Source organism: Cherax quadricarinatus, chromosome 15 (assembly GCF_038502225.1).
Source record: "Cherax quadricarinatus isolate ZL_2023a chromosome 15, ASM3850222v1, whole genome shotgun sequence".
NCBI classification, from domain to species: domain Eukaryota; kingdom Metazoa; phylum Arthropoda; class Malacostraca; order Decapoda; family Parastacidae; genus Cherax; species Cherax quadricarinatus.
Window position 1 is genome coordinate 1,424,178 of NC_091306.1, and position 15,864 is coordinate 1,440,041.

The following is a 15,864-nucleotide window of genomic DNA, read 5'->3' on the forward strand; positions in this document are numbered from 1 at the left end:
ATCATACATCCTACAGCATCTGATTCCTGTCATGATCACTGGTGTTTATCTTGTCCTGGACAGTTATATGTAGTGGTGGTGGCTGGGTTTCGGTGATGAAAGGTAGTTCGGTGGTCAGGAGAATTGGGTATGGGTGCCAATAGGGGGGGTGAGGACAATCCCTTCTGGTTGGGGTGATTGATGTAGCTTAGAGCAGCTGGCATTTCTTCTCTTGGATAAATGAATGTCAGTTTACAATCGTCTGCATATGCATGGGATTCTGGGATGAGATGAAGAAGGTCATTGAAGTAGACATGCCATAACAATGGTCCCAGCACGCTTCTTTGTGGAACATTGCCCCAATAAGATGTCTTGCTGATTCCGTTCCATTGAGAACTACTCTTAGAGATCTACCATGAAGGTAATCACTGAGGAGACATAGCGTAGAGCCTGCAATTCCCAGTGCTCGAAGTTTTGCTAAGAGGCCCTGGTGCCACACCCGGTCGAAAGCACTAGCAATGTCCAGTGCTACCACACAACTGACTTTGGATTCATCCAGTGACTGGTGCCACTTATTGGAGAGGTTTAACAACAGATCAACAGAGGAGTAACCTTTCCTGAAGCCATATTGACGGTCACAAAGTAGTGAGTGGTAGTCAAAAAACTCTGTCATTTGTCTTGAGATTATTGTCTCAAGGATCTTACCAGTGATTGACAGGAGTGACACTGGTCTGTAGTTGCTAATTTCTGTTCTGCTCTTCTTTTTGTAAACAGGGACTACATTTGCCTCTTTCCACAGAGAGGGCCATTTACACTGTACTAGGCAGTGCTGAAAGATGCGAGTTAGAGGTGCTGCTAGCTGGTCTGCACATCTTCTCAGCAATATTGGGCTCTCTCTTCCTCTCTCTCTCTCTCTCTCTCTCTCTCTCTCTCTCTCTCTCTCTCTCCTTTTCTAAAGGCAAAAAAAAAAAATGAATTTATTTCCAAACCGTTCAACAATACAAAAATAATCCTCACAATTTATATACAAAGCAACGTGGTAATTAGGTAGTTCCACTATAAAATTCTTTTTGTAAGGCAAAAGGTGGAACAGATGTTCATTTACGTGTCTGTCTGCTGCAGAAGCATAGTCCGGACTATGTTGCCTACACCAAAAGGTCGACAACCTCGGTTTTTCATCCACGTACCATATGACGTCCTTGGTAAGGTCGTTTCTGCCTTCACATACACACACACACACACACACACACACACACACACACACACACACACACACACACACACACACACACACACACACACACACACACACACACATACACACACACACACACACACACACACACACACACACATACACGTAGCTCCTTCTCCATCATTACTGGTGGCAGATATATTTCCTGTCATTTCTCGCCCTTATTGTATATTATGTGATAGAGATGAGGATAGAGATATTTCATTAATATGTATTAGCATTGTGGTTGTACTTTCTGTTATCTTTTGATAAGAAAAAATGTGTGCATTAGGACATTGTATATAGGAGAGTGTTTAATTCCATAGGCCATTGTATAGGAGAGTTTAATTCCATAAGACATTGTATAGGAGAGTTTAATTCCATAGGACATTGTATAGGAGAGGCTGAATCACATAGGACGTCTAGTATGGGAGGCCAAGTTCCATAGGATGCTATAAATAGGTACTTGCTTAATCCTATAGGATTTCTCGTACGAATGTAATTTGCATGTTGTTGCTGAGGTAATAAATTTATTTTCACCAGGAATAAAATCATTTTCCTCTTTCCCTCTGTCATGGCGTTCTTGCCCGTTCTCTATTCCCCATTCCGTTCCGTGTACTTGTCTTCCTAATGCTTCCTCTTTTCCCCACGTCTCTCTCCTCGTTCTGGGTTCTTCCTACCCCTTTCTGTGTTTCCCATGATGGTGTACTCTCTCTGCTTCACTGTCTTCAATGTCTTTCATCCTACTTTCCCTGACGACCCCATTAAACTCCGGACATCATCCTTCTCTTTCCCTCTGTCTCCTTACTCAGTACTCAGTATCCTCCTCCTTTCTCTCTGTTCCCTGTAAGGATACAGAGTATCATTAATACAGGTTCCATTATATCCTTGACTGATCCCTGCCTTCCTCATATCCTATATGTGTGCGTGGTAACTACCTCGCAACTCAGTATAATCTCCCACAAGCTCTACATAACATAGCTCTTCCTCTCCTCTTCTCAGTACTTACACGCTCCTCACCGCTCGAAGACTCCTTCCTCAATTCTCAACCAACTCATTGGCTTTTCCCTCACCCCTCACTGATTTCTTTCTCACCCCTCTTCTTCCACAAGTTGGTGGTGGTGGTGAGCGCAGCGCTGCTTGTGCTGGAGAATGGACCGCTTGTGATGGTGGTGGCGACGCCAAGGAGTGCACATTCGTACTACAGGGTGTACAAGACTGTCCCCAGTGCCTCCTACTCCTACTCCACCAGACATAGGTCTAGCTCAAGCCGAAGTAACGCCGTGGCCCCGTCCTCGCCGCAAGGTACGCCGCAAGCCGTGCAGCGGCGCAAGGTGCAACTGGGTACGACACAGGCTAGGGCAGATGCCACGTATAGGAGAGGTAAGTGGCGTCACGGAATGTTTATTATCACGTACGGGTGAGTTGTGTGTAAGAAGTGTATTACTGTAATAACTGCTGCTTAATTATGTGTGATTGGTAACGAATACGATACATGTACGTGTCCTGGAGGTGGGAAGTACAGTGCTCGCTCTTAAGGATGGTGTGGATACTGCAACTCGGAGAGCCATCTGAGCAGTGATGTGGGCACGCCTCTAGCAAGACAGTGATGCAGTGATGGTGGGAGACTGCCGGTGTAGGATCAACTCACTCCTCTTAGAAAGTTAGAGTTGAGCTTCTTCAAGTCATGACTTGATAAAGCTCAAAATAAAGACTTGATCTGTAGAATGTGTTTACCATACTTTAAAGAGATTTGTTGTAATTAAAATACTGTTATCAGGGAAACTCGAAACTTTCCATTGTAAAATATTTTCCTGTGAAAGGGAGAGCAAGGAATTCTGTCTTACGTTCCTGCTAAATAAAGAAAAATCTGATCCATGAAAGAAGTTCCTGATAAAATGATGGATAGCGCTTCTTTTTTTAATGGAATCCTTACGAATGAGGTTGCCAGAGATATTTTCCCTACCTTGGGAATGAGAGAGAGAGAGAGAGGAATAGAGAAAGTAGTGAGAGGGAGAAAGTAGGGAGAGAGGGAGAGAGTGCGTCACAGAGGCAGGAGCAGAGGGCTGGGTAGTTGGATATAGCAGTTATCCACCTCACAATAATTAATGACTAAAGCTGAGGTGTCACTCCTGCTGACACCAGAGGTGACCACAGTCCACCCAGGGGAGGGATGGAGGGGATGGAAGGTGAGCGACGGCGAGGTAAGGGAGGCTACCCCTCCAAGAGTAAATTAGATATATCCGAAGTGTGCTGTTGGAGGGATGAGGAGAGAGAGAGAGAAGGGGGGGGAATGAAGATGGGAAGCAGAACAACGGGAGTAAGAAGGGAAAAGAATTAGGTCATGTGTTCTGGTAACTTAAAAGAAAATGTGAGTAAGAGCAAATGGGTGACGTTCAAAAGTGGGCCATTGCTAAATGGGAGGTGGACACAAAAAGAAAGCTAGCATCAGGTAGGGTAGGCTCCAAAACCTGGTGGTCCCTGGTCAAGGACAGACAAGGTTATCTGCCTGATGAACTCATTCCACCTTTAAATCGACAGGATGGGACCACCTCTAATAGTAGTCAAGAGAAAGCGGACCTCTTTGCCGAACACTTTGCTCCCAAAATACAAGTTCCTGCTCCAGCAAGGGACCCTCCTTGGCTAGCTGCAAGAACTGTGTCAAAACTGTCAGTTGTGACAATAAGGCAGGAGGAGGTACATTTCCTTCATAAATCGCTTGACCAAGAAAAGGCTGTGGGCCCAGACAAGTTGAGCCCAAGATTGCTGAGAAGATGTCCAGACCAGCTAGCAGCACCTCTAACTCGCATCTTTCAGCACTGCCTAGTACAGTGTAAATGGCCATCTCTGTGGAAAGAGGCAAATGTAGTCCCTGTTCACAAAAAGAAGAGCAGAACAGAAATCAGCAACTACAGACCAGTGTCACTCCTGTCAATCACTGGTAAGATCCTTGAGACAATAATCTCAATACAAATGACAGAGTTTTTTGACTACCACTCACTACTTTGTGACCGTCAATATGGCTTCAGGAATGGTTACTCCGCTGCTGATCTGTTGTTAAACCTCTCCACTAAGTGGCACCAGCCACTGGATGAATCCAAAGTCAGCTGAGTAGTAGAACTGGACATTGCTGGTGCTTTCGACCGGGTGTGGCACCAGGGCCTCTTAGCAAAACTGCAAGCTCTGGGAATTGCAGGCTCTACGCCATGTCTCCTCAGTGACTACCTTCATGGTAGATCTCTAAGGGTAGTTCTCAATGGAACGGAATCAGCAAGACATCCTACTGGGGCAAGTGTTCCACAAGGAAGCGTGCTGGGACTATTGTTATGGAATGTCTACTTCAATGATCTTCATCTCATCCCAGAATCCCATGCATATGCAGACGACTGTACACTGACATTCATTTATCCAAGAGAAGAAATGCCAGCTGCTCTAAGCTACATCAATCACCAGCTAAGAGCTATATCAGCTTGGGGAAATAGATGGCAAGTAACATTTGTACCTGAGAAAGCCCAAATGATGATGGGCTCTAGGCACCATGATGGTAATGCTGGTGCAGTAGTAAGGATGGATGGGAGGGTGTTGGCACCTGGTAAAGAAGTTGATATCCTTTGGGTGAAATTTGACTCCAAACTGACCATGAAAAACCACGTTATAAATCTTGCAAACAAGGCAGCCAGGAAGCTTACAGCACTTCGCCGTATCTCGCATTTGCTTGACAGTAGGGGTTGCAAGATTCTGTACGAGGCACAAGTACGCTCACACCTTGAGTATGCTCCACTTTCTTGGTTTGCCAGCCCCCCCCCCTCTTCTACGACTGCTTGACAGAGTAGAGAACAAAGCAAGACGTCTCATCTCTCACCTGGACCCATCCTGGATAGATCTGTCATTTCAACAGAGCCTTCAACACAGGAGGGATGTAGGTGGCCTTACTGTTATGTACAAGGCCAATATTGTCAAAGTACCACACTTTGATCCACTCCGAGGACAGCGTGAAGCAAGCTTTTATGCCACAAGACGGGCAGCACGCAGCAACTTCACTCTGGCTGTACCCTTCTCCAGAACATCACTCCATCTGAGATCATATATACCCAGGATGACTCGAGTATGGAACACATTCGTACAGCATTATGACGTCAACGAGATAAAGTCAGTTGATCAAATGAAAATGCTGGCCCACTGATGGCTTCAACTTCATCCTAATCCCTACTTGTATGTCTCATAACAATAAAAAGGCTTTCAAATGAGCTGATGTAGGTAACAGCTCTTAGCTTGTCAATAAAGTTAAGAATCCTTAACCTGTAAATAGCTTGACAATAAAGCTAGGGATCCTTAACCTTGTCAAACCCTGTGTAAAAAAAAACAACAAAAAAAAAAAGAGGTAGTGATAGGAGGCAGAGGAGAACTTCAAGTTCTGAAGACGAGAGAAATGGCAAAAGTAAAGAGAGCTCGTGATACGAGAGAAGACACAAGGAGAAATAAAGGACAAGAGCATGGAAAAACAACAAAAAACAGAGGATGAATAAGAACAAGGAAGTGAACAGGAGAGCCAGATACAAATATTAGCGAGAAGGAGAGAGAGAGAGTAGTGGGAGGGTGAGCAAGAACCGTGAGAAAACATATAAAAGGAAGCAGGTAGGCTGGTAAAATTAAGGAATGCAAAGATATTTTGTTAGGTACACGGATACCTTTTGCCCAACGCCTGAATATTTCCAGCAGGTGCTTGTGTTTGTTAAACACAGACTAAAGAATTTCTTTACGCAAGGTTTGACATTCCAGCGGGACTGAAGTTTTCAATTACATTTATTTTCCTGAATGTAACCCCAGCTGACACTCAAGTGCTGTTTTAGCTGTTTGATGGACAAGGGTAGCTGGAGTGTAAGGAAAATTTCTCCACGTGTTTCTCTGTGTCAGGAAATCGGACCCTGGGCATTGCGATTGTGAGTCGAAGACTCTCACAAGTGAGCTACTCGACACCCGAATGTAGAGGAAGCAAAGATAATGTGACTGGGAATGAGGGATAAAAATATGACTAGAGGGAAGAAAGAGGCAAGGACGTGTAATAGAGAGGAAGAACCGAGAACATGTGACGGAGAGGATGAGGCCAGGACATGTGTTGGGGTAATGACCAATGATTCTAAGTGGTAATAAAATACTGGAATTTTCTTGAGATTGTATCTCCGTGTCGAAATCTATAGATTAACTATGTAAAGTAATTGTAATATTTAAAATGAATGTAATATTGAAAAGATGTAAATATGCCTAGTCTGATTAAAACCCTTTGTGATATCTGTAATACTTATATTTTATACATCCGCTTTCAGAATGAGCATGAGATGCACAGTAAACTAGAAGCTCAGACAACTTAACTCAACTTGGAAGGCAAGCGCAGGATGTGATAGGGAGAAAGGCGATGTTTTTTTATGATGGTCAGACAGCTGGAGAGGAGAGACGTGCAGTGGAAGGGAGGTGTAGTAGAGAGGCAGGGGGGATTTAGGGAAGACCAATTATTACATTATTTTGACGAGGATTATTATTGTACTCATGGGGAAGCATTAAGCTCCTCTGGGTAATGGTCGGCAATAAGCTCTGATAAAAGGAAGGTGAGGATAGTCTCAATTCCTCACAATAAGATTACTTTCTACAGCGATTGTGACGAGAAACCAAATATGAGAAAGGGGAGGAAGAAGGAGAGCTTTGGTTAATACTTATTAAAACCCCATAATTCCCATGTACTCTTAAAACCCCATAATTCCCATGTACTCTTAATAAGGTCTTCAATTTTCTTTCAGATATTTTTGTTATGTAATTTGCTGTATCCTATGATTTCAGACTTTTCTACTTATTCACAAATAATAATGTTTGTCTAATTATTTACGCATTTCTACAGCTGGTGACATACAGGCAGGTGAATACATGCAATACCATCCTGTCGAGAACACCCCAGAAGTGAGGAAGGCCCGTGAGGAGTTCTTCAGACTTTATAACAAGCAAGCCAAGTGAGTGTATCCGACTTAAACACACACACACACACACACACACACACACTGTGAAATGACATCAGCCATCACTGCTTGGAGAACAAATGCATAGTTGGTTAATTACTGGGGTTGAAAGCTTAGCCACTATATAAGGGTTATTTGTTCTATCAGGTCACTTGTTCTATCTAGGCTGGAATATTGCTGCACTCTAACAGCACCTTTCAAGGCAGGTGAAATTGCCGACCTAGAAAATGTACAGAGAACTTTCACGGCGCGCATAACGGAGATAAAACACCTCAATTACTGGGAGCGCTTGAGGTTTCTAAACCTGTATTCCCTGGAACGCAGGAGGGAGAGATACATGATTATATACACCTGGAAAATCCTAGAGGGACTAGTACCGAACTTGCACACGAAAATCACTCACTACGAAAGCAAAAGACTTGGCAGACGATGCACCATCCCCCCAATGAAAAGCAGGGGTGTCACTAGCACGTTAAGAGACCATACAATAAGTGTCAGGGGCCCGAGACTGTTCAACTGCCTCCAAGCACACATAAGGGGGATTACCAACAGACCCCTGGCAGTCTTCAAGCTGGCACTGGACAAGCACCTAAAGTCAGTTCCTGATCAGCCGGGCTGTGGCTCGTACGTTGGTTTGCGTGCAGCCAGCAGCAACAGCCTGGTTGATCAGGCGCTGATCCACCAGGAGGCCTGGTCACAGACCGGGCCGCGGGGGCGTTGACCCCCGAAACTCTCTCCAGGTAAACTCCATTAAGATTGCTTGTTCATCGCCCTCCAAGATCACTTCGTTCCTTAAAATAAAGACTAAATTAAACTCTGAGCATATATACACTGAGAGACAAACGCCTCTGAGTATATATACGAGTACATTCTCGGAGAAACGACGCCATTACCTGTTTCTAATGAGAGGGTAGAGCTGTGTATACCTGAATGTTGTCCCCAGATATGCAAACGAAAAACTCTCATGGAAGATTACTTGGGTAAAAAGAAAGTTGCATAAATTTTCGAAAAAAATGCTAGTCCATTGTTTGCAATATAGCAGAGAATACTAGATCAAAACAGAGCAATAACTATACACCAAAAGAAAGGAAATTTAGTGGAAAGATGGACAGGCTGACAAAAATAAAGAAAATCAGGTGAGGCAGGAAAGGCTGGTAGAAAATTTAAATAAGGAAAAGAAAACTTTGAAAAATGACACACAATAAATGAAGTTTTCAGTACAATAAACGCTGAAAATTAAAAGAGTATGATTATATAGAAATAAGAAGATATGGATCTGGAATTATTAAAAAAATAAGGATGACATGAAAAAAGAGGTAAAAGACGTGTAAGAGAGCAAAATTTAAATAGAAGGGAGTAACACTGGTATTACAAGCCAAAAGACAGAAATAGAATAACAGGTGCAGCAAGCTAGCTCAAAATATTTCAGCGAATGTTAACAAATAGATAATTACATTACACATGTGCACACACACTATTATGAACACAGGTGTAGTCTTGTGGCCTGCACATCTGTTTCGTAACTCTCAGTACAATAATCAATTAGCAATATAGGACCGAGCAGAAGACAGCAGAGTGTAAATACTTACATTATTTTCCTTCCCCAAATGTACATAATATTTGTAAGATATTTAAATATATACAGTATGACAAGTTTACAAATAAGAGACATGGTGAGATCCGTGAACGACCAGACTTGAGGTAGGTCTGCCAATGTTGTTTCACGAGTCCCAGACATTTCTTCACAACTTTGGCGGGCTTTCTAGTGACTGGTGGGTTGAACCAGGCAGTTTAGCATTACAGTGGGGCACATCCTGCTATACTCTTGAACTGCTGGTTCGCTGATCGGGAGGGCATGCCTATATGGGCGTGTGACATACGTCAAATAAAATGCAACATGCTAATAGCATTCCACACACACATACACACACACACACACACATACACACATACACACACACACTCTCTCTCTCTCTCTCTCTCTCTCTCTCTCTCTCTCTCTCTCTCTCTCTCTCTCTCTCTCTCTCTCTCTCTCTCTCTCTCTCTCTCACACACACACATTTGTAAACACAGACACACCTTCAGTATGGAAACTACACCTGATCAAGCAAGTCATGAAACTGGTAAAAGTGCAGAGGTTCGCAACGAGACTAGTCCCAGAGCGAAAGGGATGAGATATGAGGAGAGACTAAAGGAGTTAAACCTGATGACACTAGATGGCAGAAGGACCGAAGAAGACATGAATATAATCTACAGAATACAGAGAGGATTTAATAGGATTAACAAGGATAGGCTGTCTGAGAGGAGGGAGGCAGGCGCACGAAGGCACAGCTGCATATGTGATATGTTAGGAAATCGAGTAGTAGTGTTAACTGTGATATTTACAGAGCATTTTGACCGTGTAAGTCACTCAACATTCATACCAATACAAAATAACGATATACAGAGCACGTGCAAATAATGAAAGTTGCAATTGTGAAAAGAGAACCGAAATGAAGAGGGAACAACTGAGGGAACACATAAGAAGTCATCAATTACAGGAAAGAGAGGCAGAGGGGATGGTAATAGAAGGAAATACCCAGCATATAAATATCTCTCAAGGCTCACCCCATGCCCATCTCTTAGCATGATCTTCCAATTCCTTTCCCTAGCTACTGATCTTCAGTTTTATGGCCCTTCCCTCTGTAACAATTCACCAATATTAACATCGCCTCTCTCCTCTTTATAAATGATTATAAAGGGCCAAAACAAATCAGATTATACAATAAGAAAGATGAATTAAAAGGATGGATAACAGAGGCAACACCAGTCATCATAGCTTTCACAGAAATAAAACTGATTGAAATGATAACATATGTGATATTCCCAGCAGTATATGAAGTAATGAGGAAAGAAAGAAGAAACTGGTGAGGGGGAGGGAGGGAGTTGCACTGCTAATAAAAAACTTGTACAGTTTTGAAGAGATCAAAATGGTAAACAGAAATGAGTCGAATGATTACGCAGAAAACACAAGCAAGACTGAGAGACTCAAAGAAGTGGTGAAATTAGGCTACAACCCACCACCAAATAGTAGATCAAGAAAGCAATGATTTTCAACATAGTGGAAGCAGCAAGACGAGCCCATGTGGCTAGAGCAAAGCTAATAATCATTGGAGATTTCAGCTAAATAGAAACTGACTTTTAAAACTGGATATCACATAGACGACCAGAAATGTGAAAGATTAAGATGAGGCGGAATGGTGATAGAAAACTGTGTCAGCATGTCAAGGACAAAGCGAGTGATAGAGGAGATACACCTATATCAGATACACTGAAAGTGTATCTGATATGGGTGAAAGAAAATATAAAAGGCCTTTGGTTGCTAGCGATCAAATGGCACTGAATTTCGAATATCTTGTGGAAGTAAACGTTAAAGGAAGAATAGCAGGTGGGGAATGGGAGAAACTAGATTTCAGAACGGATCTGGAAGGAAAATCAATGAATAAGATGAAGAAGTATTGGGAGGCAGAGAACATCATAAGCAGAAGAAGAAGAAAATAAGTGAATGAATATAATGAGCTAGACTTTCAGTCAAAGATGCAGAGACGAAAGAAGCAAACATAGAAGCGAGCAGTTCTAAATCTATCCGAAATCAAAAGAGAACTTGTCTTCGTCATAAATCAAGCCACTCGCATTGCACTAACTCTTTTTTAGACGTTGTGCTGAATCTACATGTCCCAAAATTTAGGTTAGGCTACATAAACCTATAGAAACTTACACATTTCTCCCGTTTCCCTCGTAAAAAAAAGGCCTCTGTTTTTTGGCAACGAGGTGACCGAGGAAAAGCACTCAGCGTTTTACCCTGAGCGTTTATCATTCTTTTCTTGCGAGTATTTGTTGCATAGATACGTACACATCTAGAGCGGTGCTTCAGGTCCTGAATAAAACCTTCAGAAATAGGTTCTTCCCTTCGTATTCCTCTCAATATCCTCATCCGGCTGCTCATTAGGGTCTTGCGAATATCCTCATTATTCCCGTGTTGGCTTAGTGCCATGAGGAAGCTGCTCGAGAAGCTCTGAGTGACGTCTTGCTCAAGAAGCTGAGAGACGTCTTGCTCGAGATGTTCTGTTAGATGTTTCGTGTGAGAAATTCCGAGAAACGTCTTTTTTTTTAAGGCGCTCTGCGTTGAGAAATATTTTGTTCGAGATTCTTTTAGAAACGTCTTGTTCGAAATGTCTTCCTCAATATATTTTGCTCTTGACGCTCCTAGAGACGTCTTGCTCGAGAAGGTCTTACAGTTGTCGTACTGGAGACCCTCGGAGAAGCCTCTTGGTCTAGACATTTCGCTGGAAACGATCTGCGGGACAAGTTTCTCAAATCAATGATCTCATGTGATTAAATTAAACTAATATTAAACTCATGCGTGTGTGTGTGGGGTTTATGTGTAATAGTTCTTATACTCTAGTTGCCAGGAGAGAGACATGCCTGGCAATACCCGTGTTTTCATGCTCTCATCTTCTAGCAGAAATAAACACCACGGAAGCTCAAGGTCAACATATTTGCAAAATAATGACGAGATATAAAAAAAAGAAACTCTTTGAATTTTTAAATTCTTTTAGTCTGAAATAATATCGAAAATGTTTTCTTAAAATCTTAGAATGCGAGCTTGTCTTAGTTTGTCTTACTTTGCGTCTGACTGCAAGTGTTAAATGTTAATACTACTACTGCTACTAATATTACTACTATTACTACTACTACTACTACTACCTCTTTACTTCCTTTCCTTCTACCTGTCTTGTCCCGTCTCTGTCTGCTGGCCTATGTATACAGCCTCCACTTCTCCTCTCGGACCGAAAGGAGACGAGGAGTTATTTGTGTATTGCAGCATTAAGGTGAAGTGCTGAAAGTGCAAAAGTAAGTCAGGTGGAACAGTAAGTCAGATGAGGCAACAAGTCAGAAGCAGCAACAAAGTCATCTGCAGGATTCAGTGCCTAAGGGCAAAAATAGATATAACATCAGTTTCCCATTCGCCTTGTAAAATGATACTTGGTCATGATGCAGTCATAGCCTACTCAGGAACTTTGTGTCATACATACAATTTATTGAATAACTCCTTCTTGACTCACGAAATCGTAATAACACAATTGCAAACACTCTCGTGGAGTTTTACGACTCACTCGCAATGAGTTCAAACCCCACCCGTAAAGTGATTTGTTTTAATCCCACTTCAATCTGTCAGGTACATGAGGATTTTTGTATAATAATTCTGGAGGCGATTCAACACTAGTGTTGAAGTAATTATAAAGAGGTTTGACGAGACTGAAGTGGTTTGTTATTCATTCAGTACATTAAGCACATATTCCAACAGAACTGGTCCTGCCATCAATCTTCCAGGTAATGAAGAGCAGACACAGGTGTACAGCAATTTTTAAAGTACTAGTACTACTTAATGGTCCAAGTAGAGTCGAAACCTCGTCATAAGTTTCGCTCACTTATATACGGGTTATGAGTGTATTATTCCAGTTATGGTATTGTACCTTTTTATTCATTTATTTTTAAAGTATCTCTCTATCCACAATTGTAAAAAAATGTCTTTATGTCCAATCTTTTCTTTAGCCCTTGTTTTTAATAACTTAACTGTGTTGAGCGCAGATCACGCCAACTATAATTAAAACTTTATTTTGACACACCACTAACTTCATAATAAATGTCTGAGCCTGGAGCAACAGTGAGAGCAGCCCAGCAAATAATAGCCTCTAATGAATCATCAATAACAGAGGCGGTGTTTTCTAACATATTTCATTTGTTCGTATTACATTTACCACTTTTTCATTTGTTAATTAATAATTAGTGAAGAATATAGCCTCTTAAATTATTATTATTATTATTATTATTATTATTATTATTATTATTATTATCATTATGATTATCATTATTATTATTATATTTAAACTACGCAAGAAATTGTGGAGGGTCGATCCTCCGTTCGCTTATGGGAAGAAACGCTCTTCTCGCAGCCTGGCCTCCCACGATCCCATCAGCTGAACGTATGGTCAATTTCTTGTACAGCGTCATGTGTTTCGCCGCCAGGTTGAAGCGTGCAGTCATTACCAGCCGCCTCAGATCACCAGGCGTGGCTGGGACGTATGGAAAATGATTATAAAATTTATACCTGTGCCATTGCAAGGAAGACCACAATACCATGAACAATGGCAGACCTATATGAAGGACATAATAATATTGCTGATACCTGACTCTTACAGTAAATTCTTACCATTAAAAATATGAACCTGGAAGAGCGTCTGGAAAGCCCAGTCACCAGGTTACATTTTACTAGAGGAAACCATCCACAATTTTGGCGATTTGTTAAATACACTGGTCGCTCAACTAAACAAGTGGGCAGGTCCCTATACGCACACCACTAATATCAAATTTTACTGTAGTCATTCTTGCAGTGAATAAAAATAATATACGATTTTATTATATCAGCTGAATTTGCATTTTGTATACAAGATTAGAGAAATATAAAAGTCATAATAATGAGCTACCCAATAATATACATAATTACTAAATTGTAGTTAACCTGGACAAATGTCTCTGTATTACCCTCAACTATATTGTTACTGATACGCCTTTTTTATCACAAAAATGTCTTAGTGTCTAGAGGTCACATTCTGGTCATACCACACTGGTTACAGTCACTGAATATATATATATATATATATGCAAGGACAATGTTTCGTTCCGCAGTAATGTATACAATTAAAGTTTCACATTTTACATACATGTACTACGTACAGATCAATACAGAGGCGTTTGTCAGCCTGAGGTTTATTCATAACCTCAGTTTTAGCTACATATTAGCTACAAACGCCAGACAAGAAAAGAATGGTGTGCGGTCCACCTACCGCAATAACTTATACCCATTACAACTAGTGTGTGACAGATCCTCCTTTACCTGGAACACGAACCTATCCGTGTAAACTTTATATATTCTGGAAACTAAGTTTAATATCATATAGGCACGCTGAGGTTGAACTCTGCCTAGCACAAAACCACGTCCGTTTAATTTATATTTTTCGTACACCAGACACATGTTGATTGTGGTGCTGCTGCTGCTGCTTCTGATGCCTATAATGCGTAGCCCTGCTAGCAGCATGAGCGTTATCTCCTGCATGTGAGGCTTCCAAACGTATCTTAGTCATCTCGTCCTTTGGCTCGCTTCCAACGTACAGTTCTCTTACCTCCTTTATCAGTCTCTGTAGTTCCTCCTTCAGAGGAACTACAGAGACTGATAACGAAGGTGCCGATATCCGAGAAATTATTCTGTGCGTGCTTAAATCTTAAACCATCTAATTTAGGTTTCGTCTATTTTCCTTAGGTTGGTCGCCAAGCCAGCTGACACGAAGCAATACGACACTCTGAGCTACACGCAGTCTTCCCTGATCGGAAGAAGAGAAGATGATGATGATGACGATGAACAGCAGCAGTCCTACGACTTGTACGGATACTCAGAGGAGGAAGAGGACCACGAGCACGAGTCCGGTTATTCAGAGGGAGAGGGGTACTACGAAGACCATGAGTCCGGATTCGAGGAGGAGAATAGCGAGGAGATTGACGAATACGAACAAGACTCTAATGAGGGCGATGATTCTTCCTCCAGCGAGGAGAGCTCTGAGGAAAATGAATGGGGCGAGGAGAGCTCTGAGGAAGATGAATGGGGCGAGGAGAGCTCTGAGGAAGATGAATGGGGCGAGGAGAGCTCTGAGGAAGATGGAGGCGAGGAGAGCTCTGAGGAAGATGAAGGAGGCGAGGAGAGCTCCGAGGAAAATGGTGAAGCTTCCGAGGAGGGAGATGAAGGAGGCGCAGACTCCTCTGAAGAAGAAGAAGAGGGGAATTCCAGGAACCTGGTGTGGGGCCCAAGAGGATGGGCATACAAATCTAAGCCTAGCGCTCGCTCGTCTCTCAATACGAATTTTCTTGTCCCGCAGCCTGTGACGGAGACTCCGGCGGTCAGGTTAGCCAAGAGGAAGTTCTTCGATCTTTATAAAGTACAAGCTGAAATGTCATTCAACGCTCCCGACCACTGACTTCTCACAGACAACGAAGTCACAGGTGCCACCTGCAAGTTATCGCTTTCAACCTCATCTTCACCTGCGTATGCAGAAATGGGAGAGAAAACTATCGATATTCTGATAAACAGTATATCTGTGACTCTCCAGGGCTTTATCCCGACATTGGTCTTCCTGGCCAGACAGTACTCAGGTACACATCGACGCATGAGAGAAAAAACATTAAATTTTGTTTACAAAATATATAAATTGAATGAGTTTTACTTACATTCTAAAAGGAGACGATACCTATGAGCGAAGAAATGGTAGGCTTCCTGCTGAAGTCGGGAACGATATATATATATATATATATATATATATATATATATATATATATATATATATATATATATATATATATATATATATATATATATATATATATATATATATATATATATATATATATATATATATATATATACATATACATATATATATATATATATATATATATATATATATATATATATATATATATATATATATATATATATATATATATATATATATATATATCTTTCATTCAGCACACCGGCCATATCCCACCAAAGCA

At 41.6% G+C, this 15,864-nt stretch overlaps 1 protein-coding gene across 2 annotated transcripts in view; it reads left to right on the top strand.

The window, feature by feature from the left end:
- LOC138850936 (RNA polymerase II-associated factor 1 homolog) overlaps positions 1–15,518 on the top strand; it is a 60,563-nt gene extending 45,045 nt beyond the window's left edge. For both annotated transcript variants that reach the window (XM_070085084.1, XM_053781144.2), the window contains exons 2-4: positions 2,326–2,596; positions 7,104–7,212; positions 14,579–15,518. In XM_070085084.1, the coding sequence (XP_069941185.1) occupies positions 2,380–2,596; positions 7,104–7,212; positions 14,579–15,287 (1,035 nt within the window). In that variant the 5' untranslated portion in view covers positions 2,326–2,379 and the 3' untranslated portion in view covers positions 15,288–15,518. The remainder of the gene's footprint in view (positions 1–2,325; positions 2,597–7,103; positions 7,213–14,578) is intronic.
- Positions 15,519–15,864: the final 346 nt, after the last annotated feature.